The 20,234-nt window shown below is 48.1% G+C and overlaps 1 protein-coding gene across 1 annotated transcript; it reads right to left on the minus strand.

Annotated features, from left to right (window-relative positions):
- Window positions 1-2,856: 2,856 nt before the first annotated feature.
- MAP6D1 (MAP6 domain containing 1) lies at window positions 2,857-18,774 on the minus strand. Its single transcript, XM_077183630.1, has 3 exons — window positions 17,872-18,774; window positions 7,557-7,674; window positions 2,857-4,998 (listed from the first exon to the last, which is right to left on the minus strand). The coding sequence occupies exons 1-3, from the start codon at window positions 18,372-18,374 to the stop codon at window positions 4,921-4,923; spliced, it is 699 nt and encodes a 232-aa protein (XP_077039745.1). The 5' UTR covers window positions 18,375-18,774; the 3' UTR covers window positions 2,857-4,920.
- Window positions 18,775-20,234: the final 1,460 nt, after the last annotated feature.

Here is a 20,234-nt window from a genome sequence, read left to right on the forward strand (position 1 = left end):
TAGGATTGCCTTGACTGTCACCTGTCACTCAAAGTTTCTCCAAATTCACACATATTTTTTGTACTCTCTGTATTCAGAATGTTGTAGTTAGTTCTGGATTCTTATCCAGAGGAATTGATCTGAAGGAAAAGGTAATTTTCCCCTTTTCTAGTTATTTTAAAAAGCAACTGGTTTTGGAAGCTGGGGGAGGGGAGGCCAGGAGCTGAGCTCCTCCAAGTTTTCATCTTCCAGAGGAGCCTGTTTAAATAGCAAATCATTGGTTTGTGTGGAAGCCTTTTGAAAAGCAAGGTGGGTTGAGGTTGGTCCAGCTGCCAGATGCCCACCCAGCTGCTCTCACTCCACTTCAGAACTCAGGAGAACGTAACATGTCTTACATGGGTCAGGATAATGTACCACAGAATCACTAAGTTTGGAGAACACCTCTAAGGTCACCCAGTCCAATAGTGGCTGCCAAGCCCACTATTAACCATGTCCACAAGTGCCACAGCTACAAGTCTTCTAAATGCCACCACAGATGGGGATGCCACCACTGCCCTGGGCAGATCAACGCAGTCCGTAGATAAAAACAGAGACGTCAAGTACTGGTTGCTGCCATCGGCAAAACAGGCTCCACTTGGGGAAAATTAGTTGAACTTACTGCCAAATAGAAGATGAATGGTGAGAGGCAAAGACAAAAAAAAAGCCAACCCCCCTCCCCCCCCAAAAAACGGGGAAAAGCCCCCAAAACCCCCAAATGCTTCCCCCTCGACTTCTTTTCTGGTGTCTTCAGTCCTCCACCGCTAACTGCTGCCTCCTCCCTCCCTCAGGCCGGCCACGGCTCCTCCGATGCTTTCGGCGCCCTCAGCTGCCCGGGGGCGGCGGGAGCCGGCGGTGCCCGGCACGGGGCAGCCCCTCCCCTCACAGAGACCCCAGCACCACAGCTCCCTCCTCTCAGAGACCCCCTCACAGATACCCCCCCACTGCTCCCTCTCTACAGAGACCCCCCCCACAACTCCTTCCCCTCAGAGACTGCCTCACAGAGATCCCCCCTCAGCTTCCTCCCCTCAGAGACTGCCTCACAGAGACCCCCTCACAGAGACCCCCCCACAGCTCCTTCCCCTCAGAGACTGCCTCACAGAGATCCCTCACAGAGATACCCCCCACGCTGTTCCCTCCCCTCAGAGACTGCCTCACAGAGATCCCTCACAGATATTCCCTTCAAAGACACCCTCACAGAGATCCCCCCACAGCTCCTTCCCCTCAGAGACTGCCTCACAGAGATCCCTCACAGAGATACCCCCGTGCTGTTCCCTCCCCTCAGAGACCCCCGTGCCACAGCTCCCTCCGCACCACCCCCTGCCAGCGCTAGGCACCGGCACTTGACGTGGACAGGAACCGAAAGAGTAAGCCAAGTTACCAAACTTCTGTGTTCTCCCTGCCCTGTGGGGAGAAGCCCTGGGTGTTTGTGAGCAGACTAACACGCTGTTGTTTTTGGACATGCTGCAGAGCTCCGTGTTAGTGCTACATGCCACAGAAGAGCCTCCTGTCCTGGAAGTAAACGCAGCCTTTCTGGGCTGCATGGCACCAGCAATCCCTTTGTGGCAAACCAGGCTGGTCCTTAGGATCAGACATTGCTGCAGTGGCCAAGGTAGAGGAAATGGGTGTGACTAAGGTAGAGGTGATAGGTTTGCATCTGATTGTTCGCTCTCAAAGAAATTAGTGCAATGCAGAGAGAAATGTGCAGTTTATGAAAGCAAGCAAATCAGTAATGTGCTGCTTGTGAATTTTGCAAGTTCACAACAAGATCTCTCCTGAGGAATGGTGCATTTTCCACACCAAAGTTTACATTGAGCATGTGGCAGTGCAGGTATTCACTGCTCCCTGCCACAAAACTCACCTTCAGCATCCCAACAGGCCAGGTGTCAACAGGATTAAACAAAACAAGCAGGTTCAGTCTCACCCTAGAGATAGTAAATTCTAATGTTACAGGTCCTTTTTAAAGGACATTTCTTTATGTGTCAAATAACCCTTACTTGCAGTGTGATTCACAATTGAAAATCCTTGAGGGACTTGGACATGGGCCCAGAGCAATTGGAAGACAAATACTAGTGTGAGAGCAGTGCTGGAAGCAATTCTGGCATCACGATTCCCTGGAGCCTGCAAAACTCATGTAGATTTGACTTCTTCAGAGGAATTTGGTGTGATACCTTTTGATTTGGCTGAGGTGGGCATTTTCATACAAAATCAGGTAAGTTGCAGACACTGACAGCCAGTGGCATCACCCTGGATGTTACAGTGGTAAGTACCTGCTCACTTTTCCTTCTGTTCATTGCTCAGGTACATTGAGTAGCAGCTTGAGAGCCTTTGGCTTCCTCCTGGAAGTCTCTTGAGGCATAGCTAGAAGAGCTATTGCACTGTCTAGGGAAGCTGCTTGTATCTTCAGCACTTTTACTGACTGAAATGTTCTTGGGAATAACTGTAAAGCAGTGGTCTCTTCTAACATTCAATGCTATCACCTTTTCCTGTGATTTATGTGGGATGGCAGAGTGAAACTGAGGTGGAACAACAGGGCACAGTGTTGGTACTGCAGAAAGGGATCTTCAGAGGATGGCATCTACATCAAAGTGTATCAAACCTCTGTGCATTTCATAGGGAATGCAGCTGGGCCACAGCTCTGAGTGTGCCTTCAAGCTGTCCTTGCTGGGGGCTGTGCCTGGGGGAAGGTTCCAGGAGTAAGGAACTGACTGCTGATGGCTCTGAATGCATCCCCTGATGCATTGCTTGGTGTCCAGTGTGCCCTGCTGTCATGCAGTGACAAACTGTACTGCAAGGCTGAATACCTGAGGGTTGTATTTTACAACAACAACAACGAAAATATGTGAGAGAACCAATAGCCAAAATACATTTTAATTTATTCAATTAAATCCAGTCCATTTGATAAAATACACGCTTATTATATTACCAATTTGTTTAAACCTAGGTCTTTTTTTTTAAGAAATACAGTCAAATAAGAAGTGATAATAGACAATTTCCTTTTTACTTTTTTTTCCTTGCTGTTAATAAAGTCCAGGATTGAAATGAACTTAAATTGTTTGAACAAAACTGTTAAAAACATTATAAAGAGATTAAACAAGCAGATTGAATTCTTAGAAACATCTAACATGCAAAACTTGTTTTAGCACAGTTTGAATGCTTCAAATGAATTTCCTGAAAAATGAATTTCCTGAAAAAATATTTTGGCAAGCACTGGGATTACTGCAGATTTCTCCAAGGATGAGTGTGGGACGAGCCATCCCTTGTCCCAGCCAAATGCAGCTTCCTGCAGGTGCTCCCTGTTCTGGTGGTTGTGTTGGGTCCCACTATGGTGAACAGGGATGGCACCTTTAAATTCTCACATAATGCAGTGAGAAGATGCTGTCTGCATGTATTGCAATTACAATTTACATGCCAACAGCTCAAAAATTGTTCTTATGGGAATTATCAGCAATGCATTCATTTTAGCAGAATCCCTGAAGTTCATTAAATTTGTCTTAGACTTCAGCTAGTAAGAAGGTTAAGAAAAACTCCTCCTGTGTAAAAGTCTGTTTTATTACAGATGAATGAGTATCTGATCACTATTCAAGTCTGAGGATAGTTTCCCTTGTTCTGGACAACACACATGTGTTGCAAACACAAAGTAAAAGTTTTTCTATTTCTTGTTCCAAAATAATTAGTAAATCCATTAAATAAGCAGTAGACTAATTATATTGCATAAGTTATCGAAATAGAAATTGTAAAGTCTCGATGAACAAAGGCTAAAAAAATGGTTCCTTAAAACACATGTACCTCAGCAAAAGTTAATGCACAGCAGTCTAAAAAAATCAGCTTCAGAACAATGACACTTGGAACGGCCTATCTTAAAAATGACAGATGGCTTACATTCTACATTACATCTCTCTTTAAGAAGAATATCTAAGTAACATTCGCTTGTGGTTGTTCCTAGCATTAGCATTACCAATATACAGGCGATAATTTAGGAATTTCAAGGCAATATTTTCCACCTTGCATATGCAAAGAGTTAACATTTAATAAAAGTATAAGCATATCCTTTTCATTAAAGGATCACAAATTGCTTTAGGTAAAATCCATGTACAATATTTACAGTCACCCTAACAGCTATACAAGTTATGTAAGTCTCTTAGCTCCTCTGGAGAGTACTGGTGGGTGCCTGGCTGTATCCATGCACTCCTCTCCACACCAGTCTGGTGCACTGCTGTCAGGGCCGTCTCCTGGAGTTCAGTCCTCTCTTGCTCCTGCATCAGCTCCCCAGTTTTGGAACTATCCAGCTTCCCAGCCTTAAAGGCCCAGGACATTGCATGTGCCAGATTTATTTTAGAGTTCAATGACATTGGCTTCCTCCAGCTTCTAAAACAACTTTGGAAGTTCAGACCAGCCCCTTTGAAGCTGTGCTTTCTGGTGATGCCCATTTGAGGTCCTACTCCCAAAACCCCCAAGAAGCTCAGAAGTCAGCCAGACTACTCCCTCTCTTTCAGTGGCCTACTTAGAGGGTGTTGCTAAATAAAACTGGTTTGGGTTTTAATTATCCATCCTGCCTGCAACCATTTTCCCTCCTACCCTGTGTATTTCTGAGTAGGGCTGCTGCCTGCAATCCTGCCTTTGCTGCCCAGAGTCAATCTCCTAATGTGACGCCAGCTGGCATAGTAATGAACCTGCTCCTGTGAAAAACTAGGTCACTCCTTGCAGCGTGTTCTGCCAGCTCTGAACCAAGCGCTTTGCGGTTTGTCGTGTTAACAGAAAGTGTGTGTGCATGTCATTAATCACTGGAGCTGCTTTCGATAACACCGGCTCTTTGATCTTAACACTCCTCATGAAAATTGCATAGTGGTACATCTTAACAGAAACTCCAGGTTTAGGCTGCCTGGGTGTGAGGAGGGTCCAGGTTCACACGTTGAGGATCCGTGATGGCGCCTGGAAAACAGCAGAAGGGTTGGGGGAGAACCTGGTCTTCACCTCTGGGATCTAGTGGGGTGAGGAAGGGAGAAAAGCACATTAGTGTGACACAGGATACAACTGTCAAGAGAGTTTGAGGGGCCTGGGGTGTTGTGAGGATCTATCTGCTCTCCCTGTAACCCCCACCCAGGTGTTAGCCCGTGGCTGCGCATCAGTGAGATTGCTCTTGCTCTACAGGGTGATTCAAGGGCACGTGTGATGCTGGCAAACACTCTACAAGCATCACAACAAATTCACTGCTGGCTGGGTGCTGGATTGAAGTGAGAGGAATTAGAGTGGTGTGTGTCTGGTCCTTAAGCTTTTGGAGAATGCCATCCAGGCTCCATCAAAATGTTCCACTGCAATGCTTTATGGGGCCACAGTCCATGTCTGCTGTGAAGAGAGGTGCAGACCTGGAGGACCCAAAGGAGACAAACTGGTTACTGGAGATGCCAGGCTGTTAAACTGCAAGGACTTGGATAAGAATGTAAACTTCTCACGCCTGGAGGAAAGGCAGAGATAACAATGGTTGCTTTCTCTGATGTCTGTGGAATCAGAATTTCATGCAATATGTAGCCCCTGAAGCATGAAGGACACCTGGAAGCTTCTGTCATCCCTAATGCTGAAAACTCAAAGGATTTTATATAGGACTGGCTGTAGATGTGCATCCAGCCCAGGACTCGGGGTGAATCTGGCCATAAAACATGAAAGGGTTGAAAGCTCTGTTGAGTATGCTGATGGCACCATCCAAGCAGAGAAAGAGGTGCAAAACTACAGGCAAAGAGAGCATAGAGAAACAGGGAAAGCTATTGATCTCTGGTTGATGTTGTTCCATTGTTCTGATTTTTCCATTCCTCTGGGGATGCATCTGACACACTAAGGAACAAATGCACAAACAACATATGCACAGCTCAGTGGCTGGGGAGAACCAGCAGCCTGAGCCCTACATGTTAGCTGTCAGGACACACCAGAAATCTGATTCCCAAGTCTGGCAAAGCCAAGGGCTTCAGGTGAGAGGGAAAATCCTAACAGCCAGGTGTGAACCAGGGAGAATCTGACTTCTCTTTGGACTGGTGGCTTCTTGGCACCATCTTCATTCCTGACTACACCTTTGCCATGCTGTCTGTTAGAGAGACTGTGATGGTGCCCTGGGGCTCCAGGACCCCATCTTTGCTTGCATGGTTCAGAGAGCAGTGGCCTTGGTAGCATGTGTTTGTGTCTAGGATTCTAGTCTTTGCTTTCCCTTCCTCAAGAACTGGGATAGGGACCTTCAGGGGTTTATCTAGGACCCCCTTCTTTGCATCCTCTCTGACAAATTGGAAAACAATGTATTTTTACTCCCTAGGGTCAGAATGCAAAATTAAATTAACAAGAGTCAAATACCAGGTTAAAGGGTTAAATGCAAGGTGTATCCTCATCACTGCACCTCAGTAAACAGCCCAGACTATTCAGAGCAAGGAGGAAGTTTTGGTGAGGTTTGCAAATTCTGTTTTGCCTGAGGTCACTGTCCCACTTTCAGCAGAGCTGGCTATACCCATCATGAGCCTTGTGCAGCAGTGTGCCAGCAATCCTCTGCGGAGGAGGCACTTGACTGTCTGCTGATTAAACACTTCTTCCTTGTCTCCTCCAAGGCAAAGATTTACTTTTCACATGTGGCCCTGGAGTAGCTGCTGTTACCTCTGCTGGCACAGTGCACTGTGGCTGGGGAGAGTTCAGCCCCAGCCCTAGCTCTGCATTCTGAGTCATTCAGTGCAGCCTGTGAACAATTCCTGTGGTTGGCTGGGAGGTGCTGTTCTCTTTGGTGGTCTAATGCAAAAAGCAGCTAAAACAGAGCCTTGTCAGTGACACTTCCCTTTCTTCTAGGGATGGGGAGTGTGAGGGGCCCTGTCAGGGAAAATGCTGAGCACAGAATGTTTCCTCATGGGATTTTCAACAGCACCTGTATTTCACAACAAGAAAGTTATCCTTGCTGGTATAGAGAAACTCACAGAAAAAAATGTAGAAACTCACAGGAAAATCCCAAGGAGTCTCAGAGCTGTGCAGCTTGTGTGTTCATCATAGCCATGTCCTCCTTGGCATTTATAGTGGGGGCAGCTTCTGCCCACACCAGCAAGGGGGAGTTTTGTGCTGTCTGGGCAGGTGCTGTTCCTTAGGCAGTGAGCTGCAGATTCCCAGGCAAACACCTGTGCCCAGAGGCCAAATCTCACTCTACAACCTGAGTGCTAGGCCCCACTGACTGCTGCAAGTTAGTGCAGGAGGTGTTAATGGCACCTTACACACAGAGAGGTGATGACACACACCTTGTACATATGGTATCCAACTGAGGGAATTGTAAATCTTGAACTTCCTTCCAGTTTAAAATCTTTGTCTTGGGTTGAATTATGATCAGTTACAGTGTGACATTGTCTAGCATGCCTTTCTGAAGGCAAGGGATGGCCACATTATCTAATGGGCAGAGACAAAACAGTTGTCCACAAGGATGTGGCTTTATCCTACATGCACCACAGCAATCAAATATGAGGAGTTCCAGATGTGCACTTTGGGCATTATTCACATTGACTTTAGGATTTTTAAAAACAGCTAATTACCTTAAAGTCTGCCTTGTAGCTTGTCTCTTGAACAAAATGGTCTTCTGGGATAATGAAACCTTGTTTTGACTTTATAGGCTTGGATGGTTTTGCTCCAGTCCATGGGCGATACTCTTGTCTGAAATGAGATTGTCAAGACAGAAGAACTCGTAAAAGACAGCATTATGCCAGGGTACTTCTGCTCAGAGGGTTCCAAAGCCAGAAGGCAAGGTGGGATGCAAGCAGCTTGCAAGGCTGACCTTGTCTGAGGCATGCTGAGAATAAAAGAACTGAGCCTAGCAGCCTGTCTCTCTCAGAAAGGCCAGACTGAAAGACGGAACAGGGCACACACTGGGCTAACTGGATTCCCTGACTTAACTCTTTTTTTTTTCATACAGAATGTGCTCTTTCCCAGAGGTCATTGATGCTTCCCTCCTGGATAAGAAGTCAGGGTTACTTTTTGCATGCTAGCCCACAGAGCACTTACAACATAAAACACTGTCTGGCACATTGGCCACTTACATTTTAAGACACCTTGGTCTGATGTGTGGCCCTCACATAAGCCAAGAGCCTGCTGATGTTCCCATACTTGGCTGTGGCTCTCAGCAGCAGGAGTGTTTGCCAGTGTGTGCTGTGCTGCACAGCTGTGGCAGCTCAGCCTGAAATGCATCCAAAGGGAGACACCGTCTCAGCTGGCAGATGCTCACGCTGATGATTTTCCTTCAGATGGGGGGAAGTGCTTTAAATCTGCATGAGGATGTCTGAGAAGGCATTGCTGCTCCAAGAATAAGTCAGCCAAGGGTCATCTGAGAAATGCACAGACTGCACTGAGAAAGGGGCAGCACCAAAGAACAGCATTGCAGGGTCTGCTTAGTTCAGCTGCCAGCTCCCTTCTGCAGCTTTCCCTCTGCTTCTCTGCACCCCTTGTCACAAACAGGCCCCACTAGTGCCCCTGCCATCAGGACTTCCTGGATGCTGCAGTAGCAGCCAGCTGAGCTGTCTTGCTGCTCAGAGGAAGACAGAAGTCTGCTCTGTTTGTGTGTGTATCTCTGGCAACAAATTCAGGCAGCTTCTGTAGCAAAAGGAGAGGTGACTAACCCAGATGTGACAATCTTATTTTCATACCCTGGCATGGTTCAATAACTGCATTTTACTATCTGCTTATATACAGGATCAAGGGGTAAGACTGAGGCTTGTTTTAATGTGTCAAGCTTATCTTTGATCACAGCCTTTCTGAGTTTCATTTTCCCAAGCATGCTATTTGCTGTATTTATAATAGCTGCAAATTCCTCTTTTAAATCTCTAACTCAAAGTGCATAAGTGTTATTTTAGAATGCACAGTTTGGATTTGATCCTTTTAGTATATTATGGATAATGTCCTATGGAAGAACTTCCTGCTGTTGGAAAGCAAAGCCAGGCCCCTGTCAGGGCTGTTTGTGTTGCATTGCAAATCTTGTTTATAATCAATCATTTTGTTCTTGCTGTCCTGAGCTGCCACCTTCTGCCTTCTCTGCAGCACGCTGTTCAGGCCTGCTCAGGCAGCAGGTGAGTGCCCACACAGCATCCCTGCTGCTGGTGGTGGCATTCCTGCTCCCTTCCTCTAACACCTCAGGATAAGGCAGCACTTTTGAAGAAAGGTGATTTGGGCCAAGCAATGTCCCAAGAAGGCAACCTTCAGCAGGGAATCCCAGATGTGAATGAAATCAGAGCTAAATCTGACCTCTGTCCTGCTACACAGCCAGAGAGAGGACACAGCTATGGGGCAAAATACCAGCAAAATGGTACAAAACCATCAGTTACATCCCCACAGTTTCTAGGAACTGGAACCTGCTGCTCCACATAAAGCCCAATTTCCTCAGGAATGCCGGTGGCATTGATTCCTAACCATTCATCCTTGTGCTGCCTGGTCTCCCCGCTGCAATGGAGTGTGTCTCCAGCTTTCAATGAATGACTCTGCTGCCTGCCTGTGCAGCCAACTCTGTCTCAATGCTTTATAGCAGATCATTTGCTGATTTGGCAGGCCCCCAAGCACAGTCCTTTTGGATCACAAGACCCTCATTTTGGCTGGAAGTCAAACCATTCTCCTCTCAGCCTGGATAGTCAAAACTATTTTTGAGACACCTACATGCACTGAGGAAATGCTCCCTACAGAATCAGAAACATAAGGGCAGATACAGTCATGGCCCACACCACAGCAGCATTTCTGGTTTGGAACTGGGATTTTGCTCTGGGGGAACCCAGAACTCTGAGCCAAAAGCGAAGGGTAGAGCAAAACGGTGACAACTTATCTTGACACCTTTTGGGAGCTGAGGTACTTAACACAAGAAAGGAATATTATAATCTTTGGTCAAGAAAGTGCAGCTAACTAAATTTGCTCTGCTTCTAAGCTTGCAGGACACGTATTCCCATCTCCAGCTGCATAGCCAAGAGTCAGAAAGAACACGAGCCCAAATATCAGTCTGGTGACTTGACTAGAAATCAGTCTTGGAGTCATCAGTGGAGTCAATCTGATCAAAGCCTGGGGAAGAGGAATGACCTGTTTTTAATGTTACTTAGTTTAAGATGTCAAGTGACACGATTAGTGACTGTCTTCCCCTTTGTACCCTGTGTAGTGTGACATCCAGCTGCTGCTGGTGGTGGTGAATATGTAAGACTGAACTGTTGCTGCTGGAGACCATGATCTTCATCCTTCCTGCTGCACCCCTCTCCTCCCCCCTTGTGCCTAGACAGCAGCAGTTGTCAGGTTACTTTGGGGCTGCAAGGACCTGCAGTGGAGGGAAGGTAGCCTCCAGGCCCAGAACTCAGTGACCAGGCTCTCCTGAGGTTTTCTTTTGTCCTCCACTCTTGCAACCTAGAGATGAGATTTTTGATCTTCATAAATAGAAATGACCTGGTGGTACCAATAAACCATTGGGGTTGTGAAAGAGAAAGACCTCCTGAGTAGCACACAGGTTTTAAAACAGTAGTGATCAAAAGGGAAGGGCTGGTTTTTATGTACTGCTGTTTCTTTACCTCTAACTCACTCTAGGAATAATTAAGAAGCAGCTTTTTGCCAGTGGGTTGCCCCAGTGCTTTGATCATAAAAATCACTGCTTTTTCAACTCTTTCTTTGCTCTTTCTCAAAATCTGTTAATAGAGATTGAGAAAAGGCATTTCATTTGTAATGTGTGGGGATGTGTCTGCAGGGGAAGGTCTGAATCAGTGCAGTGTGGAGAGGCAGGCTTGTGGCCTGCTGGGACAGTTTAACCCCTGTGGTGGTGAAAGATGGAGCAAGTGGGAGTACAAATAATGTACAGGCTAGAAACAAAGAAAAACCAGCACTGGACTGTTAATTACCAGGGTGTTGTGATGAAGCCCAGCATTGATGAGAGCTGTTTCACTGAGCTGCTGTTTATGCGCCACCTCCCCCCTGGCTGGGCAGGACTGCCTGTACCAGGCTGTCAAGCAGCTGAGACAGGGGGCCGGGCAGGGGAGATGGCCCCACCATCATTCACCAGCATGGCCTTGCAGACTTCAGGGCATGATCTGGGAATGATGCATTTGGGATTGGTCCTTCTGTTCTTTCCAACCACAGTGGCTCCTGCTGCTGCAGCTCGAGCTGCTGGATGCTGTGAGCTACACGATGACCAGCTATGTGCTGCCTCCAGCTCTTTCCCCATTCCGTGTGTCCTACTAATGTTTTCAGCTTTGAGAGAAAGCTGTCTGCAAAATCCTTTTTATTTCACTGACCTAGTGAAAATCTAGCCTAGAAAGCTTTTTAATTTCACCAAGGTGGAGGGCACATCTGTTAGGCACAGGGAGGCAGACAGTGGGAATCCCAACAGTGCTGTTTGCAGTGCTGGGGCTGCTGTTTCCATACAGATTTATCTTCAGCATTGATAGTCATGGAGCACCAATGCCAGAGCAGTTGTCATTTTAGTACCTCATCTTTATGTCACAGTTTGGTTCCCATGATTAATTATCAGTGGTGGTTCTGAGCCACTGCATAACATTTCTTATTAAAGAATTGGAGAAAAAGGCTCATTCTGTATAGCTGACCATAACTCAGAGCTATGCTGCCTGTGTTCATTCTTCTCCCCTCTTCATTCTCATACCCAGCACACCAGTGACAATTAAACAGCATCATGAACATTCTTCCAAATTGCCTTTTAGAAGGAAACTTGTGTGTACAGTTTGGGCTGTTATTTTCTTTTGAAAGTACAAACTACTCTAGATGTCCTCGGGGCAAGTCAGACTGGTGCAGGAAAGGCTTTGGCTGAAGGCGTGGGGTGTGAAATGTCTCCCTGTTTGCAACACAGCTCTTCACAGAGTACTGTCAGGGCCATTCTGGTTTGCCCAGGCAGAGCTGGGTGGCCAGCAGTGCTCTCCCAAGGGACAGGCTAAGTCCACTTGTTGGCAAAGACCTCCACAGGTCAAGGAGGGTGCTATGATGTCTCCTGGCAAATGGAGGATTGCAAATGTTACAAGTCATGCTCACAGTGAGAGCTCTGCATGACAAAGCCAGGAGCCCTCCTGGATAATGGAGCCATTGAACTCCTTCTCTGAGCTGTGTCAGACACTGGTGGGGAGCCCTTCCAACCCTCAGACACAGAGGCAGATTGTGCCCATTCTCCTATCCAGCCAAAGAGCCCAGCATAAGGATAGAATTGGGGGAAAGGCTGAAGAAGGGGTAAAAACAGAGGGTAGAGAAAAGACAGCAGAAAGACAGACCAGCAAACAGGAATTACAGAGGAGGAAAGCAGAAACCACTTGGATATTTCCTGTCTCAACTCTCACCTCCAGTAAGGTCAGGCAGTACCTGGAGCTGTTCATAAGTTACAAGAAGGAAGCAACAGCAAAAGACTTGAATGAAAGTAGAAGACAAAAACCCTAAGACTCAAACTGTTATCTTAGGGTGAGTTTTAGGGAGTTGCTTTGCTCACAGGCAGATGCTCAAGGAAGGAGCACTTACATTGGTGTGACAGGACAGGCAGCTGCTTCTCCTGTATCAGAACTATGTGACTGGGGATGTGTGGGTAGGTCTGAGGGTCTTGACTTCTGCCATCCATCCATTTTCCATTCTTTCACTCTAACATAAGTCCAAATGGACTTTAAGTGGAGGAAATTCCTCCTACTTTAAGGAACATCTTCGAATCCCACATTTCAGTTCTACAGTTTGCACAACAGACACCCTCTCTATTCCCAGCCCCACTGTGTCTCTCCTCACACACCTCTGTGCCCCTCCAAGCCCTCTCTGCCCCAGCCAGGCTATGCAGTGCACAGTGGCACTCTCTGGATCCATCCCAATGCCTGCACCAAGCAAGCTTCTTAAATAGCATAAAAATCAGGGGCTTGAGTATTAATTTCCCCAAGCAGCAAGATACTTAAGAATGTAAAGATAACTGTAAGCCTTGATTATAAAAGATTTACTGCTATTATTAAGGATAAGCATGCCTTTAAAGATCTTGCTGGATCAAGGATGGAGCTCCTCATACACAGTACTATTAACCCTGCAGGCTCAGGTGCCTGCTCTGATCCCATACATTGCTGAACACAAGCTCAGGTATTTTCACTGTTTTCTGCACAGCAAAATAATAAGATGCTTTTCAGAGTGAAGGAGTCACCACAGCTCACTTTGCTTTTCTGCACAAGCACTATTTGAAGGCAGATGAATGTTCAGGCAGCCAAGTAACACACTGTGAGTGCATCCATAGCTATGGGGGAAAGCCTTCACTCTGTGGTATCCCTCCTGGTCAGGGATGTCTGCTTCATGGTCATGGAATGGCATGTGCTGAGTATTTGTACAAGAGGATGAGGTATCTTCCACCTGCTATCCCCAAAAATCATGAGCAATGGCACAACAGACACCTTTCCTCTTAATTATTCCAGCTCTTTATGAGGTTTCTTTTCATCAGAACAACATGGCTCACTGTGGGTGAGCAGAGGAAACCCTCCTGATCTCAAGGCCCCAGTTTGGTGTTATTCACTGCTGTGCTTCCCAGGTGCAAACAAGCTGAGTACTCTTGACTCTCCCACCTGCTCAAAATACCTGTCACAGAAACCCCAGCTGCAGAGACAGGGCTCTGCTCAGGGCCTGCATTGTACATGTGTGCAGAAATTTGCAGTCATCTCCCAGTTCCCCAAGTGCCAACACAAGTAAAGATGATGGGTGGGGGGAAAAGAGGCAAAACAACTGCTCACAGCTGTGGTGCAACATTTTCATTTGCACACCTCGAAGTGTTTTCCAAAAGCTGGCAGGTTACTGAAGGGAGAACTGATGTCTGTAGTGATTTATAGTGTAGCTGAGCCTTGAACAGGGTTCTCCTCCCAGCAGTACTGGCCCTGACAGAGAGGCTGTGCCTTCTAACAAGGTAAGAAGATGACATCCAGAGAACAGAGCCAGGTGAGGATACCTGCTGACAGCACCAGCTTCTCTCATTCTCTGTTAAGGGAGCTAAGTAAAGCACTTCTCTATTTCTAGACTGTCTGCTAAATGCAATCAAGACCTAGTACTACAATTAATTGTGTGCAAAGCCAAAAGTACACAGCACCTGCAATTTACTGCTGAAGGGAGAAGTCACTTCCGTGACGCCAAAGGACAAACCCTTGGGAAGGTGCAGAGAGGCCACTCAGCACTTTCTTCTGCCTCCTCCAGCATCAGTAAGGTGTAATCTACTGCAACCCTCTGCAGCAGTCCCCAGGATCTTTTCACAGTTGGAGCACATCCCATTTTAGGCTTTCAAGTGCAGCTTGTATTGATTTGCCTTAACCTGTGTGCCTGAGCTCCCACAATGCAGCCCCATTGGGTTTGACTTAATTTAGAACCTGCAAAACTCCAACCAAAATTCAGGGACTGAAGGGAGAGAGAAGCTACCCAAAGATCTGGGGACACAGGGCAATAGGGCAGGGAAGTTGTAGGGAATTTTTAGAGCAGGCAGTTGTGCTGTCCTTCCACCTTTTATTCTGTTATTATTTCAAAATACAAAAAATCCTCACTTCTCAGGATTACAGGTATTGCTCCAACACCCCCTCCACCTTCATCTTTACTCTGGCCATAGACAGATTCCTCCAGTCTCAATCACTGATCCCAGAGGTTTATTTTGTTCTGGGAAATGCCCGGTCATGCTGACCAGCTTCACTATGTACAGACAGATTTGTGTGCAGCTGTGTTTCCTTCTGAGCTTGGCAGAATGCAGAATGAAGTCTCACAGGAGCATTGCCCTGATACACAAAAGCACAGCAAATGGTGCTGAATGTTACAGGGGACTCAACACTACACTTGGGTGCTTCACAGAAACAAACACAATAGGCTGCCAGAGTCAAAATTCCTGAATTAAAAAAAACCCAAACAAACTACAAAGCCTAAAGAAATCCCAATACCTTACAGAGTGAAGCAAGGAAACCAGAATTGCAATTAAAAGCATGGAGTGGACCACGTATCAATGCCAACTCTTCTGCATTGTCTTGGTCAAACAGACTTGATTTGCCTTTCCCACTAAGCAAGCCCAGGCAGCTGCTGAGACCTGGCAGTCACAAAGTACAGGTGGAGGTTCCTGACCAGCAGTGCCCACACTGCAGGAGCCAGTCCTCCAGGGAAGTCTCACAGTGTGTGCCTGACCCAGCTGTGCACAGAACCTGCTAGAGCACAAAGGACTCCAGTGACCCATTTCTTGGGGGAGTGGACACAGCTCCTCATGCAGACAAGCCAGTCCTCAGGGCTGCCCCACCTCCTCACTGGGCTGACCCACAGGGAGGGCTGATACTCCTGCAAGCAGAAAAGAGGGAATCTCCCTAATATTCTCCCTAGCAAGGCAGTGAGACTGTCCCACAAAAAACATGTGCTGTCATACCTTTGCTTCTCTCTACCATCTGCTGCAGTGGTCCCTGCCTGCATGTCTCTGTAGGACACTCTTCCTTTTTCCAACTGCCCCAAAGACATCATGGAGTTCACCAACCTCCTCCTCAGGACACAATGGGCCTTAGTAAGAGAAACCCCCTTGCTCTGCCTCCACCACAGGTGATCTTGCCTTCCCTGCTGCCCTCACACTTCTGGGGGAGTACAGTCTACAAGAAGTCAGGAGATCCCTGTTGCCAGAGCACTGGGGCTGTGTATGGCCACCAAGGGACAGTTTAATAAACAAGGAGGGTGTTTATGGTCTTTGATACAGAGGCAGATGAAGAATATCAATCCTTAATGGTGCTGCTCAGCTACTACCTGAATATTGGACAAATGCTTGCAGACTGCAGTGCTGCCTTTGGAAAATAAGAGGAGAGGAGTGAACTGTGGTGGTTTTCATGGAAATGTCCTTGTGGGTTGTGAGTGCTCAGCTTACCAAAGGCGGATGTGCTGTGATCAGCCCTTCCCTGCAGGAGTGCCATCACTGAAGCTACCAAATACAAACCCAGTACCCAATAATGAGTGTAACTCTGCCAAGTACATGCTCAGTCTCTTTTTAAAAAAAATCTAAATGAAAATATACTCTTGGAGCCAGTGAAGCTATGGCAAACTTTTCTCCTGCTGCTTGTTGTGATGCCTGTGTGCTCAGTGGTACAGTGACTTACATGTGATGTTGTACCAGGTGACAATCTAAAGAAACGATGGGAATTACTGGAATAAGGCAAAAGTGGTTTGATTTACATAGTTCTGTCTGCACTAGTTGTTTACTGTGCCTTCAAACAGCCTAAAGGTTTTATATGGGAACTTTCTTCTGGTCTGGCTGTCCTGGCTTGTGCCTCCATCCTTGTCATTAACGGCTCCTTCTTTCAGCTGTGAGTAGTTCCTCAACTACCTTGAAGTCTTACTTTTTGTAGAATTTGTTTTGGTTTGCATGTTGGTATGTTGCCCCAGCCAGTACTTTGTCCTGTGATCTGTAGACTTCTTGTTCTTTGATGACAGTAGTTGAGAGCCTTTGTAAGAACAGACAAGTCAGAGGGAAGTAAGGTGAGAGAAGTGACTCTGAGCACTTGAACAGCTATAGGAAAGCTGTGGCTCTAATGCAGGCTGATGCAGCCTTCCCCTGGAGTCAGGCTGAAAAGGCAGGGGAGGCTTCAACAACGAGGTGGAGATGGATGTGTTTCTGAAAGATGAATCTTGCTAGTCTTGTTCTACACAGGTTTCTCTGAAATAATTCCTTGCTGGTTTGAAATTTAAAAGTGCTTTACCTCAAAACCAATAATTACTCTGTGATTGTCCTGTGAGATGTGGCAAAGGAGAAAATAGCACATAAATTCAAGCACTGCAGTTATCCTTTCAGAGTCTGCATGTTAACTGCACATAGCTGCCTGTGCAGGAGGAGTGGGATAAGCAATGCTGCTGTGCAGGCTGGTAATCCTCCCTGAGGCACCCAGTTTGTCTTAAAAGCACTGTGATAAATAATCTAATGAATTGCAGGGATGAAATTTCCCCTAGGTAGATAATAATATGCAATAAGTGCCTAAATATTTGTGAATCAGTTAGAATAAAAATAATTACTCTATTAGTATACCTCATAGGTATATTAAAACCTGCCAAACATCATTATGAGGGAGCATGTGGTAACAACATGAAACTGATACAATATTCAACAGCAGCACTGTAGGAGCTGAAATCCCTCTCCTTCCATGGAGGATGTCAGTAAGAACAGAAGTTGGGTTTAGGTGCATTCCACCGAACTGCTTGTTCCCAAAAATAAGCATCTGTAATCTTTCATACTGTTCAGAGGGAAAGGAAGACATCAATAAGATAAATCCCTTAATTTTTAAAGGCTCTGAGACAAGCGGTTTGTGACAATTTTTTCCATTGCCCATTAGATGACATAGGGGATATATCCTGCAAAATGTCTTCTTGTCTGACTAATCTTTTAAGGCTGTAATTTGGCTTGCCTTGAATGTCGCATTCCAGGAGTTTTAAAGGGAAAACGATGATGGCACTAAGGGATGTGGCTCTTGGGCACGGACGGGACTCGGGCAGCTGTCGGAGGTGCCGTGTCTGCCGGCAGCGGGTGGGTGAAGCGCTGCTGCGCCAGGGACAGCATCATGGATCCCTCCCCGGGAGCTCTCTCCTCTCCCGGACCGCGGGGCGCGCACCGAGCCCGGCTCCGCTGCCCCGGCACGCACAGGAGCCGCCGGGGCCACGCACCCGCCCGGGGCATGAGAGACGCTTTTAAGGACAGCATTTCCAAAAGCAAAGGCGGCTTCGGCGAGAGGCTGAGCCCGCCGGCGAGCCGGCAGCCCCCGTAGCCCTCCCCTCGGTGGCGGCTCCCCCTCGCCGCGGCCGCCCGCCGGCATCCCCGCCCCGCGCTGCGGAGGAGCGTCCCCCGCCCGCGGCAGGAGCAACCCCGGCTCGGGGCGGAGCGGGGGACTGGCCGGGCCCGGTTACCTGTAGGAGGTGGTGTGGCCGCCGTCCGCCTGCGAGCGCGGCCGGAGCTGCTCGGGGCCGTCGATCGCCGGTCTCCCGCCGCTGCCGGGCAGGGCGCAGGCGGCGCGTCCCGGGGCGGGCTGGGGGGCGGCCCCGTCCCTCCCGCCGCCGCCGCCGCCGCTACTGGCGCTGACCCAGGGGAAGTCGTCCCTCCTCGGGAGGGGCCACGCTCTGAAGTCCCGCCGGTACTGGGTCTCTGCCGCGAAGGGCTCTTCGGCGGCGGCCGCCCGGCTCTTCCTGCGGCCGCTCGGCTTCCCGGCGGCGGGGTCCCGAGGGCGGCGCACCGGGGCGGGCGGGCGAGCGCTGCCCCGCGGAGGGGGCCCGCCGCGCGGAGGGGGCCCGTCCTCCTGCTCCTCGATGTCCGAGTAGTTGTGGATGGTGAGCGGCACGGAGAGGTCGGACTTGTCCAGCTGGCTCCAGAAGCGGGCCAAGCAGCACACCCGGCTGATGCAGGGCCAGGCCATGGCCGCGGCCGCAGCCCCCGCCTCGCCCGCAGCGGCGCCCGCGGCTCCGGCGCCCGCAGCCGGCCGCGCTCCCGGCTTCAGCCCTCATCGGCGGCAGCCCCTCCTCCCGCCGCCCCCTTCCCCGGTAACGACACCCCCTCGCCGGGATTACGGCCCGCACACGTGACCCGGCTGCCGGCGGGAGCCCCGTGCAGCTGCGGGGGCTGGCGGCGGTGCGGAGCGTGGGGAGCGCGGCCGGCACCGGACCCCGCCGGGCTCCGTCCCCCGGCTGCGTCCCGGGGGAACCGGCTCTGCCCGTGCTGCTTCGGGTCCCGGTGGCTGTCGGTGCTTTAGGAGCCGCTCTTTAGGTGCCCGGGAGCGCCGTAGCGCGTTCAGTGACGGCACCGGCCAGGCGAGGAGCGCTGCTCCGCGCTAGCTGGGTGGTACTGCTCAGCTGTACCTTCGAGGCAGCCCTAAACGCTCAGGATTAGAGAAAGCGTTTGTATGCGAAACCTGGCGCTTATTTTATAAATGATCTCGGTGAAAAACAGCAGCATTGCGATGTTGGTTTCCAAGAGCTTCGTGCAAATCCTCACCTCTCATAATCCCCCTCCATTTACATTAAGAGTTTAACCAATTCACTTTTAAAATACTAACTGTTGACCAAAATCCAAGCATCTATTATATATCTCAATATACGACCTACATCCTTTACTGTTCGCTGGAGAGGGCAAATTACAGCTTTCCTTTTACACATTCAGGTTCAAAACCAAACAGCCCTGGCACAAACCATTGAAACGGACAGAATTACATCAGGAATAAAGTCAGGCTTTTGAAATTTGACATTTTATGGCCAGTAGCCACTTATTACATAATGCTCCTCCACAATTCCCCATTCAATGGGTTATTACCAAAGCTGAATCTCCGAAAGGGTCACCAAACTGTGAAATGCAATGCTGTAAAAGTGAAGAATGCAGAAAAACTGATATGCCACCTATTGGAAAATCTATTAAAAGGCTAACAGGACAGGCATTTAATTTCGGAATATAATAATCCAGTTATAGGTGGTTATCTGATAAGCAAGGGGTAATAGCTTCACATTGAAAGAGGACACGTTTAGATTAAATAGTGAAATAAACTTTTCCTAATGAAGGTGGTGAGGAACAGGTTGCCCAGAGAAGCTGTGGATTCTGAATCCCTGGAAGTGTCCCAGGCCAGGTTGGATGGGCTTGGAGCAACCTGGGAAAATGGAAGGTGTCCCTGCCCATGGGAGTGGGGTAGAATGAGATGATCTTTAAAGTGCCTTCCAACCCAACCCACACCATTCTGTGAAGCTTTATTAAGAAATTAATTATGCAATGGAACTTGAGAAGGTAAGATTTATTGCTTTGTTTCAGCTAAGCAGTTTCTATCCTAGTGTATTAGCCCCTCACTTCAGTCCAGATTTACACCTGCTCCTGGGGTGAAGGAGGACTAGAAATGTGCATATGGACAGGGGCAGAACCTTTCCTTGAGTGTTTGGGCTCTCTCTGAAACACAATCACAGGACAAAAGGAAATTCCTTTGCAGATGATCCTGTTGTCCTAAATATCTGATTTAGCACTTGCCCCTGCTGCTTCCAGTTTTGATTTCACCTTCCCCCTTCTCACATGTCAGCTGGGGCAAGGTGACTCAGAAATGTCAGGTAAAAACATTTTGATCCCAACACAGAACTCTTGTCCAATACTATATAGGCTGTTGGATGCTGTGTTTCATTTGCTGTCTGAAAACTCCACAAATGCAATTCTACTTTTAGGAATATCCAGGGAGACATTTATTAATTTTCTCCTGCTCTTGGTTTTCTGGAACTGCTCTATTCTATGTTGTAATTTTTAAAAATAA

Source organism: Agelaius phoeniceus, chromosome 10 (assembly GCF_051311805.1).
Source record: "Agelaius phoeniceus isolate bAgePho1 chromosome 10, bAgePho1.hap1, whole genome shotgun sequence".
In the NCBI taxonomy this organism is placed as follows: Eukaryota; Metazoa; Chordata; class Aves; order Passeriformes; family Icteridae; genus Agelaius; species Agelaius phoeniceus.